At 40.7% G+C, this 17,576-nt stretch overlaps 1 protein-coding gene across 1 annotated transcript in view; it reads left to right on the top strand.

Annotated features, from left to right (window-relative positions):
- The window catches only part of synpo2a (synaptopodin 2a), an 18,184-nt gene extending 624 nt beyond the window's left edge, over window positions 1–17,560 (top strand). Inside the window, exons 2-5 of the mRNA XM_061960930.2 lie at window positions 3,400–3,551; window positions 9,384–9,832; window positions 10,895–13,473; window positions 17,101–17,560. Of these exons, the coding sequence (XP_061816914.1) occupies window positions 3,400–3,551; window positions 9,384–9,832; window positions 10,895–13,473; window positions 17,101–17,550 (3,630 nt within the window). The 3' untranslated portion in view covers window positions 17,551–17,560. The remainder of the gene's footprint in view (window positions 1–3,399; window positions 3,552–9,383; window positions 9,833–10,894; window positions 13,474–17,100) is intronic.
- Window positions 17,561–17,576: the final 16 nt, after the last annotated feature.

The raw sequence follows: 17,576 nt of genomic DNA, 5'->3' as shown, positions 1-17,576 counted from the left end.
CCACACAAGCCTCAGAGTTTAATGATGTTTTAAACAATACAATACATTGTAGTTCAAATTAGAGGATCCTTGTCAGTTTTATAGTGCACACGGTAAAAAAAAAAAAAAGCCATCACTTTATTTAGTCAGCGAAGTAAAAAAGTGCTCCTACCATGAATGTCGACGGTATGCAGGGAAACAAAAACCTTGTTTTTACGAAAAGAGTTTACAAGCACGCATGATGGCAGCCAATTAAAAAAAAATTAAATGTAACAAAACAACTGCTTTAAGCTACAACAGAAGTGCAGTAAACTATGTTATTGCATCACACTGTCCATTTAATGCACTGGTATCTAAAGTGCAGCCCAGGGTGCATTTGCTGCCATGACTCGTTTTTTATTGGCCTGCAGCACACTGTAGGAATAAATAATAAAAGAAAAAAGGGAATAGGTGCAATGTAGAGACACAAGCTGTATTGTTGATGCTAATAACTAAAACAACACAAGGCTTTGTCTTTAATTAGTTATACACCCAGCAAATATATAAATGTAAAACTTTGTTTTGCTCCCATTTTCCATGAATCAGAATCAGAATGACTTTATTGTCATTGCACGGAAACAACGAAATTGAACAGCAATCCAGCTCAGTGCTTTTAAAACAACCTACATAAAATACTCTTAAGACAACAAACAATAATAACAATTTTAAAAACATAATAAACATTTTTAAAACATTTTGCACAGCAGATCACTATCAGAGTTAAGCAAGTTAATAAAGTGGTGAGTGTTCAGGTAAGTGCAGAGTTTAGGGCAATAACAGCTCTAGGATAGAAACTGTTTTTCAGTCTATTTGTCCTTGCTTTTATGGTCTTATAGCGCCTCCCTGAGGGCAAGAGTTCAAGCCAGTGGTGACCTGGGTGGGATGAGTCCCCGAGGATGCTGTTTGTTTGGGCTACACACAAAGAGCTCAAACCTTTTGTCAGTACACAAGAAGCCTGTTTCTCTCAATTAGTATTCACAGATCTGTCTAAATCTGTTTGTAAGCGTTTATTCTTTACCGAGATAATCCATCCCTTCGAGTGATGTGGCATATCAAGATGCTGATTAGACTGCATGATAGTGCACGTGTGTGGCGGCAATAAAAAAGCCACACCAAAATGTGCAGTATTACCGTATATATATATATGTATTGGGGAAGTTTGAGGGGGTCAGAAAAACAGTCAGTATCTGGTGTGACAACCATTTGTCTCTGACACCGTATGCGCTAATCCTGGGCATCCCGAACATGCGCAGTAGGTGACATGTCTAGTGTCAGTTGTGAGCATGCTGCACCATGCATCAGATGACAGGAATGATGTACAGATCCTTGCAACGTGGGGCCGTGCATTATCGTGCTGCAGCGTGGCGTGATGGTCGTGGATGAACAGCACAACAGTGGGCCTCGTGATCTCGTCAGGGTATAAATGTATGCAAAATAACATCAACAAAATGCACCTGTGTTCGATGTTTATAAAATGCCATATGCCTGTACCGTGTATTTAGCTTTTCAGATCATCAAAAATATATGAGATAGGCTCCAGCACAAGCGGTAGAAAATGGATGGATGGATATATCATTATGAGAGTGGCAGATTATTTCCTTATATTTTCTTTAATTTTTCAAAGGCGCCTCTGCTTAGATCATACTTGCCAACCTTGAGACCTCTGATTTCGGGAGGTGGGGGTGGGGCGGGGCGTGGTTAAGAGGGGAGGAGTATATTGATAGCTATATACTGTGTGTATATATATATATATATATATATATATATATATATATATATATATATATATATATATATATATATATATATATATATATATATGTATACATATATATCTTCATCCTGAAAATATGCAAACAAAACTGTGTTTAGATAATTGATACTTCAAACTTTCAGAAATAAATCTTAAGGAATATAACATAACTTGGCTTCTGAGAGCTTCAAAATGTAATGAATAAAATGCTAAAGTTGTTGATAAACAAGCAATTATTTTAATAATTAAATATGGTCATTTTAAATGAATTATTATGATCATTTAAAATTAATTATTTCAAATCTGTTTATTTTAATGTATAATTCTATGGCTGGATGTAATGAGTCAGAAAAAATACAAATAAAAATAAAATTCATTTTGATGTTTTTAGCAAAATATAGTAAAATTTCATTTAGTTTTTTTTTTTAAAATTAATAAATATATGTATTTTTAGGTAAGATAAACATAATAATACAATTGATCTCTAGTCTGGATGATTTAGTTCTTGTCACCCTAAAGGCTGTCCTCACTCAGGTCCGCATGGAACTGGAGGGGGCGTGGCTTCCAGCTCCGACTGAAAATCGGGAGATTTTCGGGAGAATATTTGTCCCGGGAGGTTTTCGGTAGAGGCGCTGAATTTCGGGAGTCTCCCGGAAAATTCGGGAGGGTTGGCAAGTAATATAAAGTATATTTCTAGACTTTTCCAGACTGCTTTTGAGCTCTGCTCAGTGGCCTCACGACCTGAGATCGGTAGGTCGTGAGTTCAAACCCCGGCCGAGTCAAACCAAAGACTATAAAAATGGGACCCATTACCTCCCTGCTTGGCACTCGACAACAAGGGTTGGAATTGGGGGTTAAATCACTAAAAATTATTCCAGAGCGCGGCCACCGCTGCTGCTCACTGCTCCCCTCACCTCCCAGGGTGTGAATAAGGGGATGGTTCAAATGCAGAGGACACATTTCACCACACCTAGTGTGTGTGACAACCATTGGGACTTTAACTTTTAACTTCTAGTTGCAAGGAGTGACATCCTTTATTGGAACAGAGATGTACTTTAGTTAGTAGCCTTATACGGCCTGTGGAGATGGAGTCAGCTCATAAAATACATTTTATATGTAAGACAGCTCGTTTTATGAGCAGAGATGTCACTTATGCTAGGCTCAGTCATGGCCATGTGTGGTTATCAAGCAGTGTTTATTTATTGTTGCATGTTTACCTGTCAAGTCCATGCAGGGATTCCTTTCTTAACACAGCGAGGAGTGCTGTCAGTGGCAACATGGCCCACATCACTTCTCCTTATTTTACCACCTTGTGTTTTTGCAGTAAACTGCAAATTGAAGATTTTTGACCGGTGTAAATGTATTGTTTTGTTTTTTTAATAATTGCATTGTTTTAATTTGTACACGATTTATGGAACGATTTATTTCTGCCGATTGAAACCGTCTTATTAATTAGCCTAATGAACCATTTTATGGGCGGCGAGAAGCAATTACAGGGCAGCAAAAGCCATCCATCAATGGAACAATGCCCTTTCAAATGCATGTGATATGAGACACTCCACATTATAAGACCCACAGATAAAACATTTGTGTATTTTTTTAGAGAATAAGTGTGTGTTTGTCCACAGGTAGAAGAAGGCAGTCGCGCATTCAAGGCCGGATTAAAGGAAGGAGACGAGGTGGTGTCGCTGAACAAAGAGCCATGTGCGAGGGTCACCCTTTTACAAGCCCACTCCCTCATGGACACGTGTAGTAACTGCCTGCAGTTACTTATTAAAAGGTATAGAAGCTCAATAATGACTCGATATTCCCTCAAAATGTGTCAATGATATCATGTTTATTTACAAGCATGGACAAAGCACATTAATTTAATTGATACATAAAAGCATATCATAGAAAAAGCCCCTGTACAATGTTAACTTGCCTTTTGTGGCCATGAATGGCATCTGATTGACATCAGTGCAATTTGATTGGATGGTATTTCTGGCTATGCTGGGGCAACATTAATTATTATTATCATAATGTACAAACCCCCAAAACCACTGAAGTTGGCACGTTGTGTAAATCGTAAATAAAAACAGAATACAATGATTTGCAAATCCTTTTCAACCTATATTCAATTGAATAGACTGCAAAGACAAGATACTTAACGTTCGAACTGGAAAATGTTATTTTTTGCAAACATTAGCTCATTTGGAATTTGATGCTTGCAACATGTTTCAAAAAAGCTGGCACAAGTGGCAAAAAAGACTGAGAAAGTTAAGGAATGCTCATAAAACACTTAGTTGGAACATCCCACAGGTGAACAGGCTAATTGGGAACAGGTGGGTGCCATGATTGGGTGTAAAAGCAGCTTCCATGAAATGCTCAGTCATTCACAAACAAGGATAGGGCGAGAGTCACCACTTTGTCAACAAATGCGTGAGCAAATTGTCAAACAGTTTAAGAACAACATTTCTCAACAAGCTATTGCAAGGAATTTAGGGATTTCACCATCTACGGTCCGTAATATCATCAAAGGGTTCAGAGAATCTGGAGAAATCACTGCACGTAAGCAATGATATTACGGACCTTCGATCCCTCAGGCGGTACTGCATCAAAAAGCGACATCAGTGTGTAAAGGATATCACCACATGGGCTCAGGAGCACTTCAGAAAACCACTGTCAGTAACTACAGTTTGTCGCTACATCTGTAAGTGCAAGTTAAAAATACAGCTGGCTTCGCTGGGCCCGAGCTCATCTAAGATGGACTGATGCAAAGTGGAAAAGTGTTCTGTGGTCTGACGAGTCCACATTTCCAAATTGTTTTTGGAAAGTGTAGACTGGAACAAAGAGGAAAAGAACCATCCGGATTGTTATAGGCGCAAAGTGTAAAAGCCAGCATCTGTGATGGTATGGGGGTGTATTAGTGCCCAAGGCATGGGTAACTTACACATCTGTGAAGGCACCATTAATGCTGAAAGGTACATACAGGTTTTGGAGCAACATATGTTGCCATCCAAGCAACGTTACCATGGACGCCCCTGCTTATTTCAGCAAGGCAATGCCAAGCCACATGTTACAACAACGTGGCTTCATAGTAAAAGAGTGCGGGTACTAGACTGGCCTGCCTGTAGTCCAGACCTGTGTCCCATTGAAAATGTGTGGCGCATTATGAAGCCTAAAATACCACAATGGAGACCCCGGACTGTTGAACAACTTAAGCTGTACATCAAGCAAGAATGGGACAGAATTCCATCTGAAAAGCTTCAAAAATTGGTTTCCTCAGTTCCCAAACGTTTACTGAGTGTTGTTAAAAGGAAAGGCCATTCAACACAGTGGTAAAAATGCCCCTGTGCCATCTTTTTTGCAAAATGTTGCTGCCATTAAATTGTAAGTTAATGATTATTTGCAAAAAAAATTAAGTTTCTCAGTTCGAACATTAAATATCTTGTCTTTGCAGTCTATTCAATTGAATATAAGTTGAAAATGATTTGTAAATCAGTGTATTCTGTTTTTATTTACGAATTACACAACGTGCCAACTTCACTGGTTTTGGGTTTTGTTCATTATCCATCCATCTATCCATCTTCTACCACTTGTCCAGCTCGAGTCAGACAACCATTCACACATTCACATACATTGTGTTACAGCCTGGTATGGATCCCAAAAAATGCTTAGGCGGAATGTTTTGCAAGCAATAAGTCTTCCTCTTTATTGCGAGGGCACTCAAAAGCAGACAACAGAAGGCGACGGTGGCGTAAACAAGCACGCCATGAAAATAGAAAACAAACTAAAAACGTGAACTGGGGCATGAGGCAAAGCTAGAAATAAAACTGGGTAGACCGCAAACATTTTATTCGTTGAATCGAAAATACTGAAATTCCACGACATAGTGCATTTGCAAACAGCTAAAATTATGCACAAAGCAAACTATAACCTGCTACCCAATAATATACAACAATTCTTCTCAACAAAAGAGGAGAAATATAATCTTAGAGAAAAATGTCATTTAAAACATTTGTACGCGCATACAACACTTAAGACCTTCAGTATATCAGTATGTGGAATTAAATTATGGGATGGATTAACCAAAGAAATCAAACAATGTACTAATATGATCCACTTCAAGAAACTCTTCAAACTTAAAGTGTTTACAAAGTACAAAGAAGAAGAACCATGATAAACATTCTGAATTTACTTCAACAATCCATTCATTTTCTAGATAATCTTATTTATCTCATCAAATGAAATATAACTGACTTCCCTAATTATTATTAATGTATTTATTTTTAATGTTATTAGTTATGTAGTATATTGTGAATAAATTGAGAACAGGAAGTGAACAAAAGTTTTATCACCTGCTATGTAAAGGAAAAGGGGTAGGATTAAATAAACTCTGCTTCTTCCTACTCCTTTTCGAACAATAGAGAAACTGGATTTTTTTTATGTATCATGTTGTATGCATGCATGTTCCAAATAACCACCAACTCAACTCAACAAACAAAACTAAGCAACACAGCTACATTTAACTAAATTAAACAATTAAACTCACTTAAAAGGGACATATGATGATTCTAATCTACATTTGGTCTGCATAATATGTATTGGAAATGCTTTGGTGTAAATTTTACTCAACAGTCATATTTATAACCTACATTCTGCATATATCCGCAAGATGTTCGTTTGTGAAGGCGTTCCCAGATTGCAAATGAAACCACGCCTCACCCGCTCCAAAAGCATCATAGGTTATATATTGAAAATGCACACGGTTTGAATATATAAAGAAGACGAAGTCGAAATAAACGTCATAAACAACGCATAGATGCCCTATACCTGCTCACTCCCTGAAAGATACAGAGCTGCATAAAAATAAAAATAAACTGCATTTATGTCACTGCATGTCGCATGTTGGTATTACTGCGCACATGTCACAATTGGATGAAAATTATACTTTATCCTATTTTTTCTTGTGTTTTCTCAAATTCAACTAGCCTTATACAGAGCTCCTTCCCCTGTGGTGGATAGCTTTACTTAAATGTCCAAATAAGTACATCCACCTCATCGTGACATCACAACGATGCCAGGCAGCAGAGGCATCCAAAACTGCTGCAAGGTCAAGCCACTTCCACTTCCACTTCCACTTTACTTGTATAGCACATTTAAACAACAAAAATGTTTCCAAAGTGGTGCTCAACAATATCAAAATATCCTTAGCTCCACCAATGACTGAATAAAAACAAAAAATAAATAAATATAAAACCAATATAAAAACAATATAAAAATAAATATGATTAAAAACAATTTTAAAGGGTGAAACCAATTAAAACCATCCATCCATCCATTTTCTACCGCTTGTCCCTTTTGGGGTCGTGGGGGGTGCTGGAGCCTATCTCAGCTGCGTTCGGGCGGAAGGCGGGGTACACCCTGGACAAGTCGCCACCTCATCACAGGGCCAACACAGATAGACAGACAACATTCACACTCACATTCACACACTAGGGACCATTTAGTGTTGCCAATTAAAACAATAAATAAAACTCTTAATGTAAAAACACAGAGGACCACACAACTCACGTAGTATTAAAAGCCAGAGAATAAAAGTGGGTCTTAAGACGAGACTTAAAACACTGCACTGTGGGAGCAGTTCCAACATGGAGGGGCAGAGTGTTCCAGAGCTTAGGGCCGACTACAGAGAAGGCCCTGTCTCCCCTGGTTTAAGCCAAAATGTCTGAACCTTATGATTTGATGCTTTGGCATTGTTTAACACAAGTATCCAACATTGTAACAATATTTATAAGTCAAAAGACAAAAATCCTCTTCGTTCCCTTTTAACAATATACACAATACGATTCATTGAATCGAAAATACTGAAATTCCACGACATAGTGAATTTACAAACAGCTAAAATTATGCGCAAACCAAAACTACAATCTCCTACCCAAGAATGTATAACAATTATTCTCAATGAAAGAGAGAAATATAATATTGGAGAAAAATGTAATTTAAAACATTTGTACGCACGTACAACACTTAAGACCTTCAGTATATCAGTATGTGGAATTAAATTATTGAATGGATTAAGCAAAGAAATCAAGAAACTCTTCAAACATAAAGTGTTTACAAAGTACAAAGAAGAAACACCATGATAAACATTCTGAATTTATTCCATCCATCCATTGATTTTCTAGATACTTATGGAACTTATCTCACCATATGAAATACAATTTACTTCACTAATTATTATTTATTTATTTTTACTGTTATTACTTATGGAGTAAATTGAGAACAGGAAGTGAACAAAAGTTTTAGCAACTGCTGTTGAATGCATGCATGTTCGAAATAAACACAAACTCAACTCAACTCAACTCAACTCAACTCAACTCAAAACTAAATAAAATCAAACAACAATATTAAACTAAACAATACAACAAATCTATACAAGAAAACTAAATCAAACAGAACAACACAGTTTAACTCAACTTAACAACCAAACTAAACTGTGCTAATATAAATTAAACTACACTAAACAACAAAACTACACTAAACTAATTTAAATTAAAGTAGACTAAACAACAAAAATCAACTCAAAGTAACTGCAGACCTAAACTCAAGTCATCGAAATCAAACTAAACCAACTAGACAACAAAACTCAACACAACTACAAGACGACTGAACCAACCTAAACTAATGTAAACCAAAGTAAGCCGTACTAAACTAAATTTAACAACACAACTCAGTTTTGAAAATACTGTAAAAACAACACCACATAAGACAATAGGAGTATTATATAACTCTTCCCTTTTGATTTAATTGACGGAGAAATTCAGGACAAATATTTTTAAAAACAAAATTTATTTTTAATACACAATCATATTTCATTGTCACACTATTGTCTTTCATCAAAAATAACAAAAAAATTATATTTGTATGAATTAGGATGCATACCTAATTAACTGAGAATTTTTTATAAATAAGCATATATACATTTTATTTATTTGAGTATTATACATACAGTATACACGTGTACTATAAATAGAATAGAATAGAATAGAATGGACTTTATTGTCATTATATTTGCTTATAACGAGGTTAAGGACTCCAATTTAAGGTGCGGTAGTGGGAACAAATATGGGGTAAAAATAAATTACACAAGAGGTAATAAAGAAAAAAAAACAACAACTAACAATTGAAATAAACAGACTACTATCCAATAAAAATAATAAACAATCCTGTACAATATACAAAACACTATAGAAATACAAAATACTGTACAATATACAGTACAAGACAAGAGTACCGGAGTAAAAAATAACAATCAGTGTCGGATGTATTGCACTCGAAGGGTAATATTGCACAGTAGGTTATTAGGGTAGGATATTGTATAGGGGTGAATTATTATTATAAGTTAGAGTTCAGGATGGTGACAGCTCTGGGAAAGAAGCTGTCTCTGAGCCTGTTTGTTCTGGCTCTGATGCACCTGTAACGCCTGCCTGATGGTAACATTTAACATGTGTTTTTTTAACAAACAAAAAGTATGTGAATAGTTCCCTCTCCACATTTTACCAAAACCTTTTCACCCTGTCATATATGCAAATTGCTAAGATGTTCATGTTTCTGTTTTCTGTGACAGGTCTGTGACCAGTGAAGCTTTAACAAGCTTCCCCATAAAGTACAGTAGAAACAATCCCAGGGAGCTCCACATAGCCGAATCCCAGGATGAATCGTCTGATGGCGACCAAGGAATCGGGGGTGACCCTGTAGATGTGGACTGTACCTTTCTTGGAGGTGCCCGTGGCATCGTAGGAGGGTCCACCATTACCACCACAAAGGAGGCGCCAGCCGCCATTCGAAAGCCACTGAGCCACCATGGAGTCGTCCAAGGGATGATATCATCAGCATCAGCAGGGAGGAGCCTGGGAAGCTCCCAGAGCAGAGCAGAGGACGGGGGAGGTCCTTGTGAGGGTCCTGGGTCTTTTGGAGTTGCTTTCAAACTCCCTTCAGATGAAGGGACACCCGCAGAGGAAGAGGAGGAGGATTCTGACCAGGGGAAACCCAACAGGCACCGGGCAAAGCACGCCAGTGAGTACTATTCTCTAAAGGGTCATTTGATGACACGTGAATGCTTGTGTGGCCTTATTTGACTTAGAGACGTACAATTTATTTTGAAAGGCAAAACTGTAGACTCCCAAGGTTTTTTTTAGACGAGAGGGAGCTAAATATACCCACTGATGACTGCAGAAGTGTGGCGCTTTGACAGACACCAGCATGTGCATGTGCTGCTCAGGCCGTTACCTGATCCTCCTCTCAAATTGAGCTAAAAAAAAAAAAAAAAAAAAAAAGAAGAGTCAGGACGCTCACTCCCACCGTTTGCAGTCCTTGCCGCCCTCAGGTTAGTCTTGAAGGAAAACCTTGAATGCTTTTTGTTCATTGCATGGCTTTGATGTCTATGGTCATTTTGAATTCATTGCAACCCATTTTTAATCCTGCTGGTTTAATGTAGTGTGTTCTTGCGGTATTCAACACGGGTCAAAGACTTCCTTTATTGCTTTTGCGGATGTATGAATTGCAAATGAGGCTAGTTTATTGGTGTCATTTTGTCACATGACTGCATGTATGATTTGTGTTCTAATTCTACTCCAAAAATGCTTCACATAAAAGGGTGACAATTTGTCAAAATGTGTTGCCTGTGGTATTTTCCCCCAAATACACCACATGGCAGCGCTGTTATTGAACCCCCAAGTTTGACCCCATAAGTAGGATTGACTTAAAGTTTCTCACACCCACTGAATGGGCGTGAATTTTCCTACAAACCTTTATAAGATGGACAAGCACCTGTTTGTAAAATTTGAGCAAGATTGGTTGAAAAGCATGGCTACCATAATGCAAAGACACTTTTACAGGGGCACCCCCAGGACTTAGCAACTAATTGTCCATATGTTATTGTCCCTTTGTCCAATAACAATTGCACTTCGAGGATGTCTGTATTACATGTACGCAAGCATGTCTTCCAAAGCATTTTTAACACAACCAATAGTCGGCACCACAAATGTCATGTCTATATTTCCTCCTGGTGGTATTTTTGCTGTAATAACTTTTAGGACAAGCTGTCAACCAAAACGTTTACCTCTCTTCTTCTCTCAGGGCTCAGGCGTAGCGAAAGTCTCTCCGAGAAGCAAGTGAAGGAAGCCAAGTCCAAATGTAAGCGGATCGCCCTCCTTCTCACTGCCGCGCCACTCAACCCCAACAACAAGGGGCTGTTGATGTTCAGGAAGCACCGGCAACGAGCCAAGAAGTACACCCTTGTGAGCTACGGCACCGGCGAAGACGAGCAGGACTACAGCACAGAAGAAGACGATATTGAAGTGGAAAGCCGTCAAAGTGGAATACATGTTTTGGAGTTCACACTCGCAGCACAGGACCGCACCAATTTAGAGAAGCACTTCCGGAAAGGTGGCAAAGGTGTGCTGACCATCAGCCTCCAGGATAAAGATCTCCTTGGGCAGAAGAAGATGATGGACTGTCTACCGGACACCAAGGGAAAAGGCGCTCTCATGTTCGCTCAGCGGCGCCAGAGGATGGACGAGATAGCTGCAGAGCATGAAGAGCTCCGGCGCCAGGGAACTCAAGTAGAAGGAGCGCAGGAAAAGCAGAAAGTGGCAGAGCCGTCCTATATACAGTCCGCCACGGAGGACCACGCATATATGGACGTGAATTTACACCAGCGGCAGCAGTATCAGCAGTACCAAGAGCAGCAGTACTACGAGCAACAACAGCAGTATCAGCAGCAGTATCAGCAGTATCAGCAACAAATGCATCATCAGGAGTTTTCTCAGAATGGCTCAGTCCAACACCAAAACAGTGAGATGCAGAGTTCTTTTAGCAATCGTACCGCAAAGCCGTTTTCAGTACAAAACATGGCCGCCACTCCTTACTGTGCCGCCATGAGTGGTGCCGATCAAGAGTCGATGGGTTATGGAGAGCAAATTGCCTCCCGTGATGAGCGCATTTCCACGCCAGCCATCAGGACCGGCCTTCTGGATTCCAAGAGAAGGAATGCCGGCAAGCCGATGTTCACTTTTAAGGAGGCGCCAAAGGTATCACCCAATCCTGAGTTGCTAAACCTTCTTAACATGAGAAGGGATAAGAAGACAGGGATTGAATTGGGAGCAGAGGAGGACTACCTGAGCCTGGGCGCAGAGGCTTGTAATTTCCTGCAGTCTGCAAGACTCAAATACAAGTCTCCTCCACCTGTGGCCCCCAAACCCATGGTTAACCCTAGCACCGCTCCACAGATTGACAGCCAGGACATGCCTCAGCAGCATGCTGAAAATAGTGCATACCCACCTGCTGCAGCCCCCACCGTAGAGACCACCCCATCTACAGACCAAGAGCCAAACTATGTTGCCCCTGAGCCCTCTCTCCCTCAAACTGCAGAGGATCAACAAACATGGCCTCCCTCAGTGCCAGAAACACAACAAATGACACAAGTGCAAGAGAGGAATGCTCAAGCCAGTTCCTCACCACAGCCTGAGCCAGGAACAATGTGGGATTCAGCTCCAATACACACAGCTGCCCAACAATCCACAGTTGGATTCCAGGTACATCAGCCACAGGATCTACCTCCAAGTCAATCCCCTTCTCAACCACAGTGGGTGACACATCAGACTGCTCCGAGCAATGTCCAGGCTCAGCCGCCAGCAGCCAATACTTGGCAGACATCCTGGACCCAACCAGAGCAAGCACAGCCACCTCCCCAACCATCTTGGAGTCCGCCTCAAAAAACACCACAAACAACCTGGACACAAGATCCACAAGTACAACCCACCTGGGGACAACCACAAAATCTGATGCAGCAGCAACAGCAGTCTTCCTGGGAACAGCCTCCGCAAGTACAGTCTCAATTGGCATGGACGCAGAATAAAGCCCAAGTTCAGCCGTCTTGGGTTCAGCCAGAACCATCGTGGAGTCAACCCGCACAGCATCAGGCTCCACCACAAGACTGGCCGCAAAACCAAGCACCAGATAAACACTGGGTTCCCTCTCAGCCGCAGCAGCAACCTCCCATTGATTGCTGGCCTCTGTCACAACCTCAATGGCCCCAAGCAGCCCAACCACAGCCTCCAGTCAGTTTGAATACTTGGGCCCCAGCTCCTGCCCAGCCAAAATGGACCCAACAGGCTCCAGAACAGGTCCAGCATGCCACTCCTTCATGGGGAGTAGCTCAGGATCAGGCCCAACAACAGCAACCTTGGTTTCAGCCGACTCATCCGCAACCGTCACCACAGCCCACCTGGCAACCTCCGAAGCCTCCACCACAGCCTCCAATGAATGCATGGCCTGCAGCTCAACCTCAGACCTCCATTAAGACCTGGGCACCTCAGTCCCAGCAAAAACCTGCAACCAACACTCACCCCTCGCTAAAACCTTGGCAACACAACCGCGGCCCTCCTCCACCCCCACATGCTCCGCAGCGTACTTTTGCCATGGGTCACAGAGCTTCCTCACCTATAAACCCCTTGGCCACAGTCTTGAACCCCTCGTCTGCCGGCTCGGCTTTCGAGATGCCAGTAGTCAAGGGAAAAGGTGCCGACATGTTTGCCAAGCGGCAATCTCGTATGGAGAAGTACGTCGTGGATTCGGAGACGGTGCAAGCCAACAAAGCGAGCCGATCGACATCGCCCGCCGCTTCCTTACCCAATGAGTGGAAGTACACCCCTAATGTACGTGCACCACCTTCTCGGGGTTTTAACCCTATTCACTCCCCTTCTTATCCCCCAGCTGCATCAAAGCAACCTCCTTCCAGTGGCCCCTTGTCCAAATCAAAGAAAAAAGGCAAACCTGCTCCAAAGCCACTCAATGTTATCGATGTCATGAAGCATCAACCTTATCAGCTTAGCGCCTCACTCTTTACATACGGTCCTGCAGCAGAGACCACCAACGAACCCACACCTAGCTGTCCACCTCCTAGCCACCTAGTACCTCCATATGAGCAATTGACCCCAGATCAACCAGCTGGGACCTTAAGTCCTCTACCCCCCCAACAGGCTAACGGGTCCATGCAGCCTGTGCCGCATGATGGAACCTACCCTCAACCCCCTTCTGATCCTTATCAACAGCCTTCAGGTGGTCCCGACTGGGCAACATACAACCAACAACCCAATCCCCAGTACCAACCCTATCCGGCCCCCTACCAACCAGATGCTAGTCCTCCTTATCTTTCACCTGCTTTACAGCAGCCTCACACTAACATCTATCCTAGCTTCCCAATAGCTTCCCCGCCCGAGTCCACATCCGGGGGCAACCCTGTCTCCGCCCCGAAACCTAAATTTATGGCGAAAAAAAGCTCAGCTCAGGTTTGGAAGCCCACTATTGTTGAGAAAGAGTGAATCTGGTGGGATCATATTATGTTTATAGGAAGGATTCATGTCGTTTTAAAGCCTTAAAGTTCAAAGAATGTAGAGGGCTATTACGGATAAAATAGGACAGAATAAAGAAAAAGCAAGACAGATAGTTCAATGTTTTAACGCTATGTAAAAACAGGAATATGTAGAATTAACAGAAGCAAATGTTGGAAAAGTGAAAATACTATGAATTCTCAAACTGTGGTTCAAGTTTCCACAACGAGAGGGACAAGCGGTAGAAGATGGATGGATGGATGGATGGATGGCCTTGTCTGCATATTGGGATTTTGATATTGATATTGATAAAAAAGTCATAGAAATCTAAATTCCTTACCAAAATTAGCTGAAATTTAATTCTAAACTGATCATTTACATTATCTGCAAGTACAAGTGGCGTGTTCAAAGCTAAAACCGTGGGGGGGGGTACTTGGTGTAACAATGTTTGACAGCGCTAAAACTATTTTTCTAAAAGTTAGTAAATAATAATAATAATAATATCCTTTCATTACTTTACTGTCTTTTGCCCTGCAGCACCTTCGTCAAGTGAATTTATTTTAAGCTTATTTTTTTCCTGTCAGCTGTTGCGTCATGCCGGGTGTTATATTTAAACCGAGGTTGACACATAGCGAGCTTAAATTTCAACTTGAGCCAAAACTAATCGACCATGTAGCTTTACCTCTGCAATGGTCTTCATATGAATAGATGTAATTTATTTATGTTTGGATTGTGGCTTCTTTTGTCCTTTTCTCCATTTGCTTCCTCCTATATGTGTTTTTTTTCCTTCACAGTGCACTTTCCTGTATGCCATTCACTGCAGTGCCATTAAAACAATGTTATCCTTGTTTTGGCCATTTCTCTCTTTTGTTCTCTTTTCTGCATGCTTTCTCCTTGTTTCATTTTTCCATGCTCTTTCCTTGTTTGCACCTTGTGGTATTCTATATTAATTATATTTTTAACAAAATATTTCATCAAAATACAAATTTAGCATACTTACAGTTGTATGTAGAAAATACATTTTGATTATTATTTTTTGCATCTACTGCATACCAAATATGGACCAGTCAAAAGTGTATACTTCCACATTGTATTCAATGAGAAAGTGTCTAAACTATTGACTAGAACTGCACATTCCTGAACTTTCTACCTTGTTCTGTAAACAGCTGCAAATACAACTATAGTACGACAAAAACACAATTATTATTTTCATTACAACTATTAACAAATACAACACAAAATTACGACTAAATCTACAACTAACAAAGATAAATGAACACTGAAAACTACCACTTGAAAAATAATAACCACAAACACAAAATGTATGGAGAAATCATGTAATAATACATTTACTTGACAAATACTGTTGTGGTCAAAAGTTTACATACACTTGTAAAGAACATAATGCCATGGCTGCCTTTAGTTTCCAATAATTTCTACAACTCTTATTTTTTTGTGATAGAGTGATTGGAGTACATACTTGTTGGTCACAAAAAACAGTCATGACGTTTGGTTATTTTATGAATTTATTATGGGTCTACTGAAAATGTGACCAAATCTGCTGGGTCAAAAGTATGCATACAGCAATGTTAATATTTGGTTACATGTCCTTTGGCAAATTTCACTGCAATAAGGCGCTTTTGGTAGCCATCCACAAGCTTCTGGTTGAATTTTTTGACAACTCCTCTTAAAAAAATTGGTGCAGTTCAGATAAATTTGTTGGTTTTCTGACATGGACTTGTTTCTTCAGCATTGTCCACACGCTTGAATCAGTACTTAGCCTGATTTAGCCATTCCTTTACCACTTTTGACGTGTGTTTGAGGTCATTGTCCTGTTGGAACACCCAACTGCACCCAAGACTCAACCTCGGGGCTGATGATTTTAGGTTGTCCTGAAGAATTTGGAGATAATCCTCCTTTTTCATTGTCCCATTTACCGTTTCTCCTCCAAACATATTGCTGGGTATTGTGGCCAAACAGCTCAATTTTTGTTTCATCTGACATCACATGGACAAAGATAAGACCTTCTGGAGGAAAGTTCTGTGGTCAGATGAAACAAAAATTGAGCTGTTTGGCCACAATACCCAGCAATATGTTTGGAGGAGAAGAGCTGAGGCCTTTAATCCCAATGGAACTGGTGCTTTACAGAGAGTAAATGGGACAATGAAAAAGAAGGATTACCTCCAAATTCTTCAGGACAACCTAAAATCATCAGCCTGGAGGTTGGGTCTTCGGCGCAGTTGGGTGTTTCAACAGGACAATGACCCCAAACACATGTCAAAAGTGGTGAAGGAATGGTTAAATCAGGCTAGAATTAAGGTTTTAGAATGGCATTCCTAAAGTCTTGACTTAAATGTGTGGACAATGCTGAAGAAACAAGTCAGAAAACCAACCAATTTAGCTGAACTGCACCACTTTTGTCAAGGGGGGTGGTCAAAAAATCAACCAGAATCTTACCAGAAGCTTTTGGATGGCTACCAAAAGTGCCTTAAATTTGCCAAGGGGCATGTAACCAAATAATAACATTGCTGTATGTATACTTTTGATCCAGCAGATTTGGTCACATTTTCAGTAGACCCATAATAAATTCATAAAAGAACCAAACGTCATGAATGTTTTTTGTGACAAACAAGTATGTGCTCCAATCACTCTATCACAAAAAAATAAGAGTTGTAGAAATTATTGGAAACTCAAGACAGCCATGACATTATATTATTTACAAGTGTATGTAAACTTTTGACCACGACTGTATGTTTGACGTTCTCCTCAGCGTTCTATCTCTTGTAATTATATTTTTAACCACAAGATGGTAGCATTGCAGTTCATGCATGTGCTGTACAAGAAGCTCATTTGGCTTCAATAAACGTTTATATTCATGCATAGGGAGGGAAAATTAGAACTCATATATTGCAGCCACATACTAACTAAAAAAAATGAATTTATGGTTTTCAGATAACTGGGAGGAGCTACTCTCTTTCCCCCCCATCCAGAGTGTTCTCCACAGCCTATCGTCATCCAACCCAGACATCAAGGCAGATGTCCTCCTGGAGGGAGAAGGCCTCCAAACCACTCACACCGTGGGAGGCCGCATCCCGCCATCCGCTGGGTCTGGTGGATGAAGCCTTCACCGTCCAAGATCTTGAGCAGAGCCTGGCCGCCAATGTTCACCTGGCCGCACAGTGCAGAATGGTCCCAGAGCCGTCGCCCCAGTGGAAGGCAAGGGTGACCTACCAAGCCCCGCAAAAACCCTGCGGTCACAGTAGAGGTGGCGTCTCCAGTGATGGATACGGTTCCTTGCCTCGACAGTGGCAGCCTCGACAGTGGCAGCCTCATAGGGCGCCATCAGTGGGGCAGCAAACATACAAGTCTGTTTATGGCACAAAATATAGTTGGAAGCAGTAGGACACACCTTTTAAAACATTGAATTA

Source organism: Nerophis lumbriciformis, linkage group LG05, assembly GCF_033978685.3.
Source record: "Nerophis lumbriciformis linkage group LG05, RoL_Nlum_v2.1, whole genome shotgun sequence".
Lineage (NCBI taxonomy): Eukaryota > Metazoa > Chordata > Actinopteri > Syngnathiformes > Syngnathidae > Nerophis > Nerophis lumbriciformis.
This window is presented reverse-complemented; position numbering and strand designations above follow the sequence as displayed.